Genomic DNA, 15,351 nt, shown 5'->3' with positions numbered 1-15,351 from the left:
GGACCCAAGACACGACCGGCACTTGGATCACGGCAAATCGAGCGTCCCCCTGTCTTCGAGTCTCTGGGCCGAGAAAAAGGGACGAAATACAGTGGGAGTGACAGGCCTTGAGCCGCAAGACGACTAGCAGCTGTCACCCAAAACCCGCTTCTTGGGTCTTGTGCCCCCCCCCCCCCCCCCCCCGTCCGTAGCATAGAATGCTGGCTAGCCCAAGCTTTTTTTTTTTTTGCATCTTGTTCTTCTTCTTCCTCGGCTTTGCTTGGGTGGGTGTTGGTTCGGCAACTGAGTTTTTCCCAGTCTGATATTGGACTTGTAAGAGCGGTGACTCGGCTGCTAGAGCCGGTTATCCTGGGCAATGGAAGTATAAAAGGAACTGTACGGACCGAAGCTAGAAATCTATTGACTTGGTCTTTTGTGCATTTCTCTTCTATTCTTGTTTTGCTATACTACGGCTTGTTAGATGCTTCATCCAGCAGTCTTCTGCATTATACTTAATCTTTATACTTAATCATTCCTTGTCCTTGTCTGTCACTACTCCCTCCGCATACATTCTTCAATATCCTCACATCATCATGAACCCAGATATGGCTGAGAAAGGCCAATATGGCAGCTCAAGTGACAACGAGACACTCACCGGCCACAACGACAAGAGTTCCTTCACGCCACCAGCGCCCGCAATACCCAAAAGCGATACCACAATCGACCAGCCCTTTGATTCCACCACCGGCGACCACCACCTAGAATCTGCAGACGCGCTCAAGAACGACATTCCCGACGGCGGCGCCGAGGCATGGTTCCAAGTCTTTGCCTCGTGGGTTCTCCTTGCCGACACATGGGGCGTCATCAACTGCTACGGCGTCTACCAAACCTTTTACGCGCGCGGGACGCTATTCGACCGATCGCCGGCCGACCTGGCCTGGATAGGCTCGCTGCAATCCGCGCTGCTGCTCATCATCGGCAGCGTGGTCGGCCCGCTGTACGACGCCGGCCACTTCCGCGCCATGATGCTGGCTGGCGTGTTCCTGATTCTGTTTGGCCTGTTCATGGTCTCGCTGTGCTCGACGTACTGGCAGGTGATGCTGGCGCAGGGGCTCTGCATCGGCCTCGGCTGCGGCCTGACCTTTCTCCCGTCCACGGCCATTCTCAGCCAGTACTTCAAGAAGCGCCTGGGCCTGGCCATTGGCATCAGCGCCACCGGGTCGCCGGTCGCCGGCATCGTCCTGCCCATCATGTTTGCCCAGCTGGAGCCCAGAATCGGCTTTGCGTGGGCGACGAGGGCCATTGCCTTTTTGCTGACGGCCTTGTCTGTGGTGCCGGTGGTGTTTATGCGCACGCGGGTCACGCCTGTGCAGAGAAAGTTTGGAGGGTCGGCTCTCACGAGCATCTTCAAGGACGTGCCTTTTCTGTTCAGCGCGTTTGGTCTAGCATTTGCCTTTATGACCATGTATGTGCCGTACTTTTACATCCAGACCTATGCCATCAACAAGGGCATCACCACCAAGGACTTTTCGCCGTACCTGATCACTCTTGTCAGCGCCGGCAGTATTCCGGGCCGCGTGATACCTAGCTATATTGGCGACAAGGCCGGCCCGCTCAACGTCATGCTGTTCATGGTGCTCATGAGCTTTGTGCTGGCGTTTGCCTGGATGTCCATCACCTCGCTCGGCGGCATGATAGTCTTTTGCATCTTCTATGGCATGGCCTCGGGGGGAGTTGTCAGCGGCACCTCTTCTGTCGTCATTGCCATGGCGCCCGACATGGGTGTCGTCGGCACGCGCATCGGCTTCCTGTTCACGTTTGCTGGTCTGTTCACGCTAGTCGGGCCGCCGGTTGCTGGCGCCTTGATTGGCGATAGTGACACGCGGAACTGGAAGGCTGGGATTTCATGGGCAGGTGGCGGTCTTGCGCTGGGCTGGCTGCTTCTTGTTCTTGCGCGCGTGCTGCATTATCGCCGGTATAAGACGGCGTGTATCTGAGAGAGCTGGGTAGTGTGGTCGTTCGTTTTGTTTCACGCATAAAAGTGTTTGTTGGTGCTGGTTTCACTTTGTTTGGATTAGGGTTAGCTGCATCACTATAGACTAAAGGTTAATCTTTCACGCTTACTAATTGCACACACGTCCGACACATCTTTCTGACCACTGTCCTGACCAAACCTCCTCTCCGATTCTACAAAGTGGTTGTTCTTGATTTCTAGCCTGTGTAACCAGCTGCTTCACCTCGAATTACCTCAAGGGACTCGGCAAACCAGTTCCAAGAAGTGGCCAACTAGTCTAGAAAGGAAGCCAAGCATTGACGTCATCCAGGGATTCATTGTTGTATCTCCCTGAGCCTGGCTCCAATGTTTCTGATTAGTCAAAGATGTTACGTTTCTATATTTCCCGGCTTATGGGTGACAAGAACTTTGGTTTAGACTTGGACTGATGTACCCCAGAAGGGCAGGCAAAAGAAAAAAACTTGATGTTGGCAAACGACTACCGGCGGCTTAGATAATGCTGCATCACGGACTCACTAAAGATCAGTCAGCAGTTTGGCCAGGCTACTCGCCAGCGCGCGCGAGGAAAGCCGCCGCTCGATATCTCGACATGACTGACTCGAAAGGCGCGCGCGCGGGAGAAGAAGGCGTGTGAGGGCCTCGTACACGCAGACGTATTATTCAACAAAAGACGAGGGAGGGGTAGGTTATGTATCTATGTAGCTATGTACCTTGTACCATCCCGGCTTAGCTGTTTTTTTTGTGGGGGGTAATCCTCACGTACGACCTGAAAGCTTCTTCTTTTCATTTGCTCGTCAGCACTTACTCAGCATCTGGAAATCAACAGAGTTCAAGGCAAGTCATGCAATGTGGCGAGCCGGACACAATGCGAATCTGCTGGAGACAGCCCCAGGAAAAGAAAGGATTGCCCTTTTTTGCTCACCAGCTGTCGAGTTGTCCCCTGCCCACACACTTTATAGCACAGCGGTCAAGCAACGGCCACGTCCCAAAAGAGACGGCGGCAGCATGTCTCCCCAGCTTGATGGGCCGTATCGAGACACACTCCCGCGCCCTGATTGCAAATGTCTTATAAAATATGACCAAGAAAACACGCAGGGTTCTTGGGTGTTCTGGGCTGGGTCTTGTGCTTTTGCCCGTAGCTGGCAGAACCGTTGTTACTATCCATCTCCGGGGGGTGTAAGCCTGGTGGTAGCAACTAGCTCCAAGTCGAACAAGAGGGATGTTCCGGTGGCTACTCTCGCAGGCGGACAAGACGCATGAGCTTAGTTGCAGACATGCATACATTGCGTAGTTGGCTGGTTAGTGGAAAGCTTGGTACATTACTTGTCTCCGTAGCGTCGTATATAATGCATGCAAGTCCCCCTCCCTTTGGAGTGGTGGTTTCTGCTCTCGACATCCCTCATTCTCTTTTCTTACCTTCAACAAACTCCTACATCGCTTTCACAACACATTCAAAATGGCCAAGATCGCTATTGTCTACGTACGTACTCACTCCCCTTTTTCTGTCCGCCCTCCTTCACCTAAACCATACTCACACCTTCTCTCCTAGTACTCCATGTACGGCCACATTGGCAAGCTGGCCGCCGCCGAGAAAAAGGGCGTGGAGAAGTCCGGCGTGACCGTCGACATCTACCAGGTCCAGGAGACTCTGCCCGACGAGGTGCTCGCCAAGATGTACGCGGGGCCCAAGGACTCCTCCATCCCCGTGCTCTCGGACCCCAAGGTCCTCGAGGGCTACGACGCCTACCTGTTCGGCATCCCCACGCGCTTCGGCAACTTCCCGGCCCAGTGGAAGACCTTCATCGACCGCACCGGCGGCCAGTGGGCTTCGGGCGCGCTCGCCGGCAAGATGGCCGGCCTGTTCGTCTCGACGGCCGGCCAGGGCGGCGGCCAGGAATCGACGTGCCTGGCGGCCATGTCGACGCTGGCCCACCACGGCATGATCTACGTGCCGCTCGGCTACTCCAAGACCTTTGCCCAGCTGACCTCGCTCGACGAGGTCCACGGCGGCTCGCCCTGGGGCGCCGGCACGTTTGCTTCGTCGGATGGCTCGCGCCAGCCGTCGGCTCTCGAGCTCGAGATTGCCGAGATCCAGGGCGAGTCGTTTGGTGCTACCGTCGCCAAGCACTTTGGTTGACTGCATGGCAGCCAGGGTAAGCCTGCGGCTACCGCTTCAACCACTCCTAAGGCTAAATCACAAATCCCCGAAAAGAGAGCGCCGGACCTGAGTCAGAACCCTGATGCTGGGCCTTGTGGTTTGCCGAAGAAGTGTGAAATCATGTAAAGAAGCAGGACGCAGGAGCCGAGTTTATATTGGACAACTTATTACTATTATAAATAGATAACGTTATTCTGAAGAAGTCTCCCTGACCCTACTGTGTGCTTGATTCTGGAATCTTTGCTCAAGTTTAGCTGCCGGAGTCTTTTCCGTGAATAGAAATGAAAATGGATAATACGACATTACGGAATAACTATATAGAATCATTGGATATTCCATTTGCTAGCTACTTCTCCTTTGTCCTCTTCAAGTCACCCTGCAACCTTGTGAGCTGGTATTTGTACGTAGGATTCCATTGGAGTTCATTCTAAGCTGTCGCTCATTGCGATCAAGCTTACACCATTTCCACATCCACGTCTAGGTCAAATTTCATGGTGCCCATCTCGAACTGGTCGTCCAACTGGTTTCCAAAGTACCCGCTCTCATCCCAACTGGCAAATCCAGACAGCGGGGTTGTCAATGGGCTCGTGTAAGGCACGGGTGTAGAAAGCAAGACAATCTGGCCACCCATGGGAAAACGCTTCTCGGCCTGAGCAATAGCCTCAGCCTCAATGACATTGCGAGTGGGCTCCGCGGACAGGACGCTCGTGACTCGGGCACATCTGTACAAAAACGAGCCTAGGTATACATGAGGGTAAGTATAGTACGAATCCCTCTGGACAGCCATGCGCCGTGCAAACTAAGCAGACTCCAGCATGGTGGAAAGACGATCAGCGAGCGGGAGATCTTCTACTAGAACCGTCATGATGTTCCATGATGGAAGACGCGAGAAGGCAACCATGCACAAAAACTCGGGAGTAGTCATGTCTGCAATATCAGCGGCCGCCAAAACTCCCGTGTTCATGATCTTCCATTTATACTTTTGAACGGGCTCAAACTCGCTGTAGAACCGCGGCAAGGGAAGATATTTAAGAAGAGTGTCTAGAACGAGTGTAGTGGCCTCGAAAGTCCAGTCCAGTGAGTCGATGTACGCGATTATGTGCCTGATACCAACTAGCTCCCCCTCGCTGAAAGGGCGTGTCGCTGTAGAAGATTAGCAAGTAATTGGAGGGCCATTCATGGAAGTGCTCTTACTGGTGCTGCCTGGGGTAGGCTCATAGACATCTTCGCACTTGATGTCCAAACTGGCGCCGAGGCAATAGTTGGGGTCGGCGGCGTCGAGCCCAGGATGGCGCTTGCGAATTTGTGGGTGGATTTCTAGCGGGTGGCCGGGCTGGCAATAGAGAAGTCTACCGAGGCTTTTGTCTAGCAGCTCGTGCGGTCGGTCAAAGACAATGCCGGGGTAATGGAGGTTGTGGGGAGGGATGAAGGTCTGTTCGGGTGGCGACAGCTGGAAGGCTCTCTGGTATGATGTAGCCTAGTGTTTAAGGCATTAGAGTTTGTGTGTGTACGTAGGACCAAATCAACTTTGAGGCATAGATTACCACGTGTTGCATGTTGAACAAGCTGGGCGTGGGGATCCACATGTTGACGTGTTCCATATTGCCAGTGCCGTTGTGGTCGTCGATACTGTCGAAGGAGTCTGCCGATATGGGCCCGTCAAGCTCAAGCAGCCGGTGGGCACTAGCCTCGGGGAAGCCCAGGCAGTTGATGTCGGTCTGGAAGATTGCGCCTGTCAGTTTGAATCTTCGCAGAAGGGGATGAGGGGCTGGGATAGGAACCTACAGCCATCACGACCTGTGTGTTCATTTCTTTTGTTGGGCAAGACTCGCCCGCGTCGGTATTGGCTGCGAATAGAAGATCTTCGGATTCCATGGCAGGTATACTTGGGAGTCGAATACAAATGAGAAGAAAGCAAGCGAGTTCAACTTTGCCCTCAAGAGTCTGTGTCTCAAACTTGTTGAGAGGATGGTTGCAGGAGGGGAAAGTTGAAAAGAAGTGTGGTCGCCTAGGCCAGAGAAGAAATACGAAATAGAACGCAGACCAGGCTGAAGATTGTTCGGTTTGTTTCAACGTTGTGGGCTCTTTCGGGCAGGCAGGAGGACAACCAGCTCGCGGAAATGGTTGCTACCTCGAGTCGACGTTGGCTTGGGGGAGGGGAGGTTGGCTGTTAGGGTAAGGGTACAGACCAGAGTATTGTACCATGTGGGATGTGGATAATCATGATCACGGCAGTAAACTAAGGCTTGAGAGATGAGTACAAATACTGGAATGTGAGGGAGAATGTATTGTTTATGGTTGAATGTAAATTTACTATGAACGACTCTTGTGGTGATGATGGTGTTGTTGTTGTTTTCAAGGTAACACAAGCTTTAACTGGGGGCTTTTTTTGGAGCAGCCACATCAGCCACGAAATATTGTGGGTACCTGGACCTGGGACCTGGACCAGGACCCTAGGATTCTCAACATCGTCAGCAGGCGTGATTTGGCGTGTCGTCTAACCCCTCTGTCTTCTTTTGAATGGGCTAATTGGTTACAACTAGTTGGCTCAAGTCAATCCAGCCAAGCATGTAACTTGTGTACTTCCATCCCGAACTCGCCTGGCGCAAAGCTCGTGGCGGATGACACGACCGTGCTGACTAAGAAAAACAGCCGCAAGTCTAACCCAGCCGAGAAGCCCCCTCCCCAGCCAATCACAGCTCTGCTACAGCACGCAATCACCAGGAACAATGTGTATGACTCGGACCTGGACCCATTCCATTGGCCATTGATCAACGGCGGGCCGGTCTTTAGCTTCAGGACGGCGACCAGCAAAGGCCAAGGTGGAGCTCGATTGGCAGGGCGACGGGTGTTGTGTGAAGTGGATAGAATTGTGCAAGTGAGGGGCAGACAGAGAGAGAGGGGCACTGAGTGGGTGAGTGGACGGACCACCTGAGGCTTACAGCTATGCTTGTATACATCAGAGCTAAGACATTCTTTTGCGTGGTCATAGTACGCGACGGGTTAGCTACCTGTGTGTGAAAATAACTCAGTGGTGAAGGCTCTTGGGAGTCTTTTCAATAGATGCCTCGGGAGGCTTGGAGAGAGGGAACGACCTATGCATAGTTGGATGTCCTCCGTTGCCCCAGCCTCACCTCCGGCGTTCAATGGGCGACTGGTACTTGTAGAAAGTGGCAACATCGACATGGTGGACTGACGCCATTCGCCAAGGTCCAAGCTTCCACGGAACTCAGCGAGAGCGAGAAAGGTTAAAAGCGGACCATACAGCTAATCGATACGGAATGTCTAACAAAATCAGGCCAAGTTCCGAGCACGCAATGGCCGTTAGCAAGGAAAGGGAAGAAAACGACTATGGGAGTCCCCCCAGATCCCTGGGGCGCGGGTACCTTTTGTATGCGGCTCGCGGCAAAGAGGTACATGGCCGCTTCGGGTGGAGCGTAGCTGTCTGGACGGGAAAGGCAAAGCACGCCTTCGGGAAGAGCTGTCGTCAACAAGGCGCTGGCTTACAATTTCTAAGCGCTGATGCTGCTAGTACCAGAATACATATAAAAGCAGATCTGATCTGTGGCTATAAAGACGTGCTGTTCCCCTCGTTCTTGTGCCGCCAGAAGAAATACCTTTTTTTTTTTTTTTTTTTTTCTACATCATCGTTTTCTGTTATACCAGCTGCTTACTTCCCTTTTTTCCTATTCCTAATATATTTCTTTGCTTTACATCCATAATCATCCGTCACCATGTCGTAAGTTGCGCCATATCGCCTCAATCGCCCGTGGCCTGTTTGGCCAAGCGTTTGATCAGAGTCTCCCCCCTTTGAGCCGGCCAGCCAGCCAGCCAGCCAGCCAGCCAGCCAGCCAGCCGCGGCATTCCATTGTCTTTCTCGCTAACCCGCCTTTCACTTCCAGTCTCCGTCTTGGTAACACCGCCCCCAACTTTGAGGCCGACACCACCGCCGGCCCCATCAAGTTCCACGACTTTGTTGGTGACAAGTGGGTTGTGCTGTTCTCGCATCCCGAGGATTACACGCCCGTCTGCACCACCGAGCTGGGCGCCTTTGCCAAGCTCGAGCCTGAGTTTGCCAAGCGCGGCGTCAAGCTGATTGGCCTGTCGGCCAACACCCTGGGCAGCCATGAGGGCTGGATCAAGGACATCAACGAGGTCACTGGTGCCAACCTGACCTTCCCCATCATTGCCGACAAGGAGCGCAAGGTTGCCCTGCTCTACGACATGTAAGTCACACCACGCAACAGCCGGTCTGAAGCGACCGCCGAGCCACACTGCTAACGCTGCTGTCCAGGATCGACCAGCAGGATGCCACCAACGTCGATGAGAAGGGCGTTGCCTTCACCATCCGCTCCGTCTTCATCATCGACCCCAAGAAGACCATCCGTACCATCCTCTCCTACCCCGCCTCGACCGGCCGCAACAGCACCGAGGTCCTGCGCATCGTCGACTCGCTGCAGACCGGCGACAAGTACCGCATCACCACGCCCATCAACTGGGTGCCCGGTGATGATGTCATTGTCCACCCCGGCGTCAAGAATGAGGAGGCCAAGACTCTGTTCCCCGAGTTCCGCATCGTCAAGCCCTACCTCCGCTTTACTCCCCTGCCCAAGGAGAAGGTCAATGCTTAGATGTGTTGATGTCAGGCTTGTTTAAAAGCACGGAGCAGGCGGGCGGATGCTGATCTATCAAGGCCAGCCTGTGGACATGGTCCCGTCATTCTTGATACCACCCTTTATTTTCTTTTCACTCTCTTTTCTTTTTTTTTATCTGCGTGGGGGAGAGCTGCAGTGGATCTCTCGCCATGAAAACCGAAACCGCCAGCAGCCTGGCAAATATTCCACCTGGATGGATAACTATATCTTGTTTAAACTCTTTTGTGTTGAAAATAGCGAATAACATATTTCCAATTATCGGGGAAACTCGACGGTCAAGCTGTAAAGATGCGTGATTCTAACTGTGCTGTGAGAATGCTGTTGTCGATATCTATAACAATATGTCCTGTGCTGTAAAGTGTGTGCCAGCTACAATACTCACTCTCAGCCCATGAAACGAGCCGAGTCTTTACTGAAAACACTTGCCATGTTTCTGGACCAAAGCTGGGCTTGGCTGCACGTGGGCGAAGCGGTGAAAAGTTTCTAGTTTGCAGGATCACCAAGATCGGTGGTTTTGTTTCTGTTTCTTGTTTCCCTACCTAGTTTGCCTGTGATGGGACGAAGTTGGGTTTGAGTGACAGCGCAGAGGGAAACAGATTTGGTAACACGTGATATTAAGGCGGACATGATGTGAGCCGAACGGATGGGATATGTGTCTGGATGTTTGCGTGGTGGTTCTAGCATCTCCTTGCTTGCCTCATGAAGATCGCGTGGACATGATGTGCACAAACTAAAGGTCAAGGCTTACTTGCGCATGGACAGAGAACGTAGCACAGCCAGCCAGTCGCCTTGACGTAGTTGCTGGGACTTGGTTTTACGATGTCTTGACAGGCCACACTGGGGCGGTATGTATGTATGTATCTGTGTGAATGGATGTATGCGGTGCTCCCTGCGGCTGTGTGCATACATGGCACAGGGCTCAGCAATATTAGCTTTGATTTCTCCGTGATTCAGGGCCAGCCTGGGGACTTGGTCACGACGCCTGACAAAGGGGGGCAGGGACCAGCAAAGTATCTTGGCTGTCTGTTTGTCTGTCTGTAGCCAGCCCCGAGACGAAACGAAACGAGACGAGAGACGAGACGAGACGAGGGCCGGCCGCCTCGCTTTGCTGTGTGCTTTTCTGTGTGCTTTGTGACCAGCCCCTGACCCCGACAAAGAACAAAATCTTCTAGATGGCCACTAGTGCCTGGGTCCAGGTGTTCTCCGACTGGTTCTGCTGGTTCCCTGACGCGTGGTTGCTATGACCTCGATCCCTATCCCGATGCCTGTAACCGTCTATATTAGTGGCATCGACGCCCGCCCGCCCGCGCAGCGAGAACAGGGCTTGAAACAGCGAGTCCTGGGGACGGACGGACTGGTTGGGCGGCCTATAAGAAAGTATTGCAGAGACTTTGCCATTGGGGCTCAGAAGGCGGGCGTGGGTTCTGGGCATCACGTTGGTGGTGGAGGAGATGGAGCTTGAAGCCGAGATGACTATCTAGAGATCCAGGCATCCAGGCATCCAAATCCAGCCTTGTCCGTCCACGGAAAAACAGCAAACAGCCGCACGCCATGGGAAAAAGACGGCAACAAGGAAAAGAAAACTCACAGCAGGCAATATCGGTGCTTTTGTCCCTGGCCTAACTAGTCCACTAAGCCCCTGGTTTTGGCAGCAGAATCAATCTCATCCTAAGATATAAGATACAAGATACAGGAGTAACTATGTACATACAAAACTGTCTGTCTGTCTGCCTGTCTGTCTGACCTGCTTTAAAGTCCGAGCTAGCCTTTGCACCAACTTGCCCGCGTGGCCAGCCTGTTCTTTGCTCTTCTCCGGCTGGCGAAAAGAAGAAGAGAAAAAAAAAAGAAAAAAAAAAAAACTAGAAAAAAATCTCGCTTTTTCTTGGGAGCTCTCCATCTGCTCTGCTCTCTCCTTCTCTCCCTCCGCTGATCAGCAGCCAGCCATTTCTGTCCCGATAGCTCCTCTCCCCCCCAAAATCACTGCTATTCTTGTTCTATGTTCTAGTCCCTCCGCTGAAAGCGCTGCTAAAGCCGTACCATAGACCATAGACCACAACATCGACCTCTCCCCGTTTCAGCGCCATCTGCCCAGCCGACAATCACTGGCACAGAAAAAAAAACACACACAGCGCCTACGCCACTATAAAACAGCCACGCCTGTCCCCCAAAATTCCGCCGCCTCAGGAGGCTCATCACAATGTCTCCCCGCGGACCATCCACCAAGCCAAGCACCGATGACGATCTCTCTATTTTCGCCAAGCCAGACTCTGACAATCCGCCCCAATTGCAGCCAGAACCACAACCACAGCCTCTGCCTCAGCCTTCGTTCCCCAGCCCGTCCAAATCGCCCGGCGACCTGTTTTCTGGCGTGTACCGCGGCTTCAAGTCCAAGCTAAACGCCAACAGCCGCGAAGACCCCGCAAAGTCCCAGCGTTTTCCCGACAAGAAGCCCAGCCTCCTGCATCTGCAAGAATCTGCTACTGGTTCTACAACTCCTACCATCACCACGCCTGCTCCCTCCGTCTCGCCGCCCGAGTCCGAGCCCACCACCGCCTCCGCCTCCGCCTCTACCCCGCCCCTCCCCCTCCCGCCCAACTCGGCCTCCTCGCTCCAGTCCCAGACCTCCCAGCTGCACCGGCGTGGCTTCAGTCTTCAGGAGAGCCTCGAAAAACCGCTACCCGAACCGCCGCTCTTCTCGTCCTTCGCGCCCCTGCCCCCTATCCACCAGACCCAGACATTGCTCGACTCTGTCTTCTCCGACCGCTCAAACCCAACGCCGTCGCCCGATCTCCAGCTGCCCCGCGATTCCATCTCCGTCAACAACGCTGAAGGGCGCCGCCGTTCGTACACAATGGACGCAAACATGCCCTCGTCGAGCGGCGTCTACGGCCACGATGGCTCCCATGCCGAGCCCAGCCAATCGCACTCGCACTCGCACTCACACTCACATTCGCATTCACACTCCAACTCCAGCTCCAATCCATACTCCCACTCACATTCGCACTCACAAACAAATCTCGACATCGACCGCCGCCACAACTCCACCGGCCTGTCGCCCTCGCTGAACCAGCAACCTCGGACGCCCAATTCTGCAGCGGCAACAACCCCCGCGACCGCTTCGACCTCGGCCTCAACCCCTGCGTCCGTCTCTGCCTCCGCCTCCGCCTCCGCCTCCACGCCTGCCTCTACCAGCGACGCCCATGCTCCAAATACCACTTCAGCCCATCTCTCGGGCCTCATGTGCAATGTGCACAAGACCACCGGCCGTGAACCCCATCCCCTCGTTGGTGTCACCACCACCATTGTTGGCGACAAGCTCTACATCTTTGGCGGTCGCCACGTGTCGAGAAACAGACAAGGTCCCCTGACTTCTGCCATGTATGAACTAGATCTGATCAGCAGGCACTGGACCAAGCTTACCACCACAGGCGAGATTCCCACGCCGCGGTACTTCCACTCCATGTGTGCCTTGGGAGACACCAAAATGGTTTGCTATGGCGGTATGGCTGCCGTCACTGGAAATGGCGAAGACCCCCCGACAGTTGTTTCCGACGTTTACATCTTCGACATCCCCACAAAACGATGGTCGTTTATTCCCGTGCTCGACGCCCCCCAGGGACGCTATGCCCATTGCGCCACTGTGCTTGATTCCTCCGCTTCTTTTACTTCACACAGGGCTCCCCTATCGGCCCTGCAACATAATCCTGCGTCTGCCACGAACCCCAACGAGGGTCGCATCGGCATCAACATTGACGGAACTGGAGGTGCCGAGATGGTTATCCTCGGTGGCCAAGACGTCGAGAATCACTACATCGAAGAGATCAGCGTATTCAACTTGAGAAGTCTAAAGTGGACGTCGACACAATCGCTAGGCAAAAGCTGTGGTGCCTATCGCAGTGTTGTGGCAGCCGTGTCGCCAACTGTTGCTTCGAAAATCGGCCGACAACACAACTCACAAAGACCCGATGCCCCGCCCAAGGACGTGGCATCTTCTATGCTCATCTACTCAAACTATAACTTTCTTGATGTTAAACTAGAGCTACAGATCCGCGCTCCGGACGGCACACTCACAGAAAAGACCATGTCTGGATCCCACACACCTCCTGGTCTACGCTTCCCCAGTGGCAGTGTTATTGATACGCACTTTGTGGTCAGCGGCACCTACCTGACCTCGTCCAAACAAGAGTACGCGTTATGGGCTTTGGACCTCAAGACCTTGACTTGGAATCGGATCGATGCCGGTGGTAGTGTGTTCAGCCATGGGAGCTGGAACAAGGGAATTCTCTGGAACCGCCGCAACACATTTGTCATTCTCGGAAATCGCAAGAGAAGTCTTGTAGAGGACTACAACCACCGCCGCATCAACTTTAGCAATGTTTGCATGGTTGAGCTGGAGGCCTTTGGCTTTTACGATAATCCGCGCCACATATCGCCGCTATCAGGCTTCGTTTCTGCTAGCAGTCCCTACACTGCACCTAGCCTCAGCCTCGCACGCAAAGCCGGCTGCACAGCTGGAGGCCGCCAAAACTCCAGAGCAGCCGACGAGCTTGGCGAAAAGCTACTCGGCATGCGCGAGATTTGCGACATGGACATTCTGTGCATCGAGGGCGAGCGGATCCCAATCAATTCGCGAATCGTCTCCAGGCGCTGGGGTCCCTACTTCAATCAGCTTTTACGTGAGGGAACGACAACCCAGGATACGAGCGATGCATTGACCCTGCGTTCTGGAATGTCTGGCACAACGGTGAGAAGCCCTGCTGTCAACTCTTCCCGTAGCACAGCCTCGGAGGCTACCTTTGGCTCTGCGTCATCGACCGGCCAACCGCCCAGTACCTCAGCATCCAGCGTATCCAACGGTAGCACAACCTTTGGCGCTGAAAATGCCAACGCCCACAGTTCTCCGACTCCCAAAACCCTCAGCCCCACCTCACGACCCCGGTGTCTCTATCTCCCACACACATACCTTACGGCCCAGGCCCTTGTTCACTTTTTATACACGTCTTCTTTGCCCCCGCCCACATCGACCATCTGCACACCACAAATCCTTTGTTCGCTTCTCCAAATAGCACGGCCGTACAAGGTCGACGGCCTGTTAGAAGCGGTTGTTGAGCGGCTGCACATGGTGCTAGACTCGCGCAATGCCGCGGCTGTATTCAATGCCACAGCCATGGCAGCTGGTGGTGGTCGCGGAATTGACGGCACGCTGAACCCCAACTACACCGGCTCCGACGCCGAGACGATTACTGCGGGTGGTCTCGCCAGTTTGGACCACTTGATGGACCACATGGCGCTGGGCTCGTCGGCTGCCGATATTGCAGCACAGTCGCAGGAAGCTACACGAACAGCGGCCCTCCGCATCAACACGTCTGTCTCACACCCCGGGCCGTCCCACAGACCCAGCCAAGAAAGCCTCAGCGCGTCCACCAGTGTTTCCGGCTCGGAATGGAGCTCGGAGATGGGCGAAAGCGAGCCGCCTACCACCGCCAAGACACCCGGCCCCACCAACGACATGTGGACGGGCGAGCTTAGCAGCGTCATTGGCCTGCAGAAGAGAGGCCTGCGCGGCCTGATGGAAGGCCGGCGCATGCGCGAGCGCACGGGCACCAATGGCAGCATGAGCGCGAGCAATGGCGGGCTGTATCTACAGCAGCAGTCGCGTGTGGGCCTGGGTATTGCAGGGCAATGAGTGAGGCGATGACAAAGAAGGGCCCCATGTAACGAGCCAGTTTGACGATGGTGCATGATTGGAAAGATTCGAGGAGCGGGTTTGTTGGTAGCGGCTGTCGTCCTTTGCATGTCTCTGCTGTTTTTTTAGCTGGCTTCATATTCTTCTTGTATTTTTGCTTTCTTGATCTTTCTCGCCACATAATAGCAACTATAGACTGGACCTTGTCACGAGAGGACATGGATGGAGCGAGGGGAGGGAGGAGCGGGGGGGGGGGGTGTTTTGCTTTTATGCTACAACTATCACAAGTATACAGGAAATTGAACCATGCTTGCCATATAGTCACACGAGTTAACGGCAAGTTGTTTGAGCCAACGACACGGAATAACTCACAGGACAATACTTGTTCGCAGTGCATAATCAACTCGCCCGCACGATTGTGATTGGCTAAAGACAGTGCCGGCCGGCCGGTATGTATGTGTATAACATTTTGGTTACACACGTCCTTGACTGCTTTGGAATCATCCTGCACAGACGCTTCTCTGCTCCCTGCGCGTAGAACAGCGGATAGCAGAGGCTTGTGTAATGAGGAGTCTGTAATGAATGAGTGACCCTGTGTGTGGTGTGGTGTTTCGTTCATAGGCTCTGAGGCCCAATCCCCTTCCCCTAAAAAGAAAAGCAAGGGAGGCTGCCCAACAGGTTTTTTGTTTTTTTTCCGTTGGATTTCAGGAATTCAAGCCCAAGAGTATCCGTGTACAAAAACTACGCGGTAGAGGGAGCGGCCCTCGACGATCCGATCCCTTGGAGATAATAGGGAGAACCGTCCAGTTCGTTTGCTGGCGATCTTCACCTTGTAAGACACATCATGGTCAGTAATAAT

The 15,351-nt window shown here is 54.0% G+C and overlaps 5 protein-coding genes across 5 annotated transcripts; 4 read left to right on the top strand and 1 right to left on the bottom strand.

Annotated features, from left to right (window-relative positions):
- Window positions 1-572: 572 nt before the first annotated feature.
- Window positions 573-1,976, top strand: BROUX77_005484 (uncharacterized protein; the record flags this gene model as incomplete). The annotated part of the gene is made up of 1 exon (XM_073750362.1): window positions 573-1,976. The coding sequence occupies one exon, from the start codon at window positions 573-575 to the stop codon at window positions 1,974-1,976; it is 1,404 nt and encodes a 467-aa protein (XP_073604370.1).
- Window positions 1,977-3,449: 1,473 nt separating this feature from the next.
- BROUX77_005483 (uncharacterized protein) lies at window positions 3,450-4,130 on the top strand (the record flags this gene model as incomplete). Its single annotated transcript, XM_073750361.1, has 2 exons — window positions 3,450-3,473; window positions 3,543-4,130. The coding sequence occupies 2 exons, from the start codon at window positions 3,450-3,452 to the stop codon at window positions 4,128-4,130; spliced, it is 612 nt and encodes a 203-aa protein (XP_073604369.1).
- An 820-nt stretch (window positions 4,131-4,950) lies between these two features.
- On the bottom strand, window positions 4,951-6,026 carry BROUX77_005482 (uncharacterized protein; the record flags this gene model as incomplete). The annotated part of the gene is made up of 4 exons (XM_073750360.1): window positions 4,951-5,294; window positions 5,346-5,628; window positions 5,696-5,869; window positions 5,937-6,026. 4 exons carry the CDS (start codon window positions 6,024-6,026, stop codon window positions 4,951-4,953), a joined length of 891 nt encoding a protein of 296 aa, XP_073604368.1.
- A 1,859-nt stretch (window positions 6,027-7,885) lies between these two features.
- Window positions 7,886-8,782, top strand: BROUX77_005481 (uncharacterized protein; the record flags this gene model as incomplete). The annotated part of the gene is made up of 3 exons (XM_073750359.1): window positions 7,886-7,890; window positions 8,054-8,377; window positions 8,446-8,782. 3 exons carry the CDS (start codon window positions 7,886-7,888, stop codon window positions 8,780-8,782), a joined length of 666 nt encoding a protein of 221 aa, XP_073604367.1.
- A 2,221-nt stretch (window positions 8,783-11,003) lies between these two features.
- On the top strand, window positions 11,004-14,492 carry BROUX77_005480 (uncharacterized protein; the record flags this gene model as incomplete). Its single annotated transcript, XM_073750358.1, has 1 exon — window positions 11,004-14,492. The coding sequence occupies one exon, from the start codon at window positions 11,004-11,006 to the stop codon at window positions 14,490-14,492; it is 3,489 nt and encodes a 1,162-aa protein (XP_073604366.1).
- Window positions 14,493-15,351: the final 859 nt, after the last annotated feature.

The sequence above is a fragment of the Berkeleyomyces rouxiae genome (genome assembly GCF_048999995.1).
Source record: "Berkeleyomyces rouxiae strain 22BRR77 chromosome Unknown BrBRR77_ptg000005l, whole genome shotgun sequence".
Taxonomy (NCBI): Eukaryota; Fungi; Ascomycota; class Sordariomycetes; order Microascales; family Ceratocystidaceae; genus Berkeleyomyces; species Berkeleyomyces rouxiae.
This window is presented reverse-complemented; position numbering and strand designations above follow the sequence as displayed.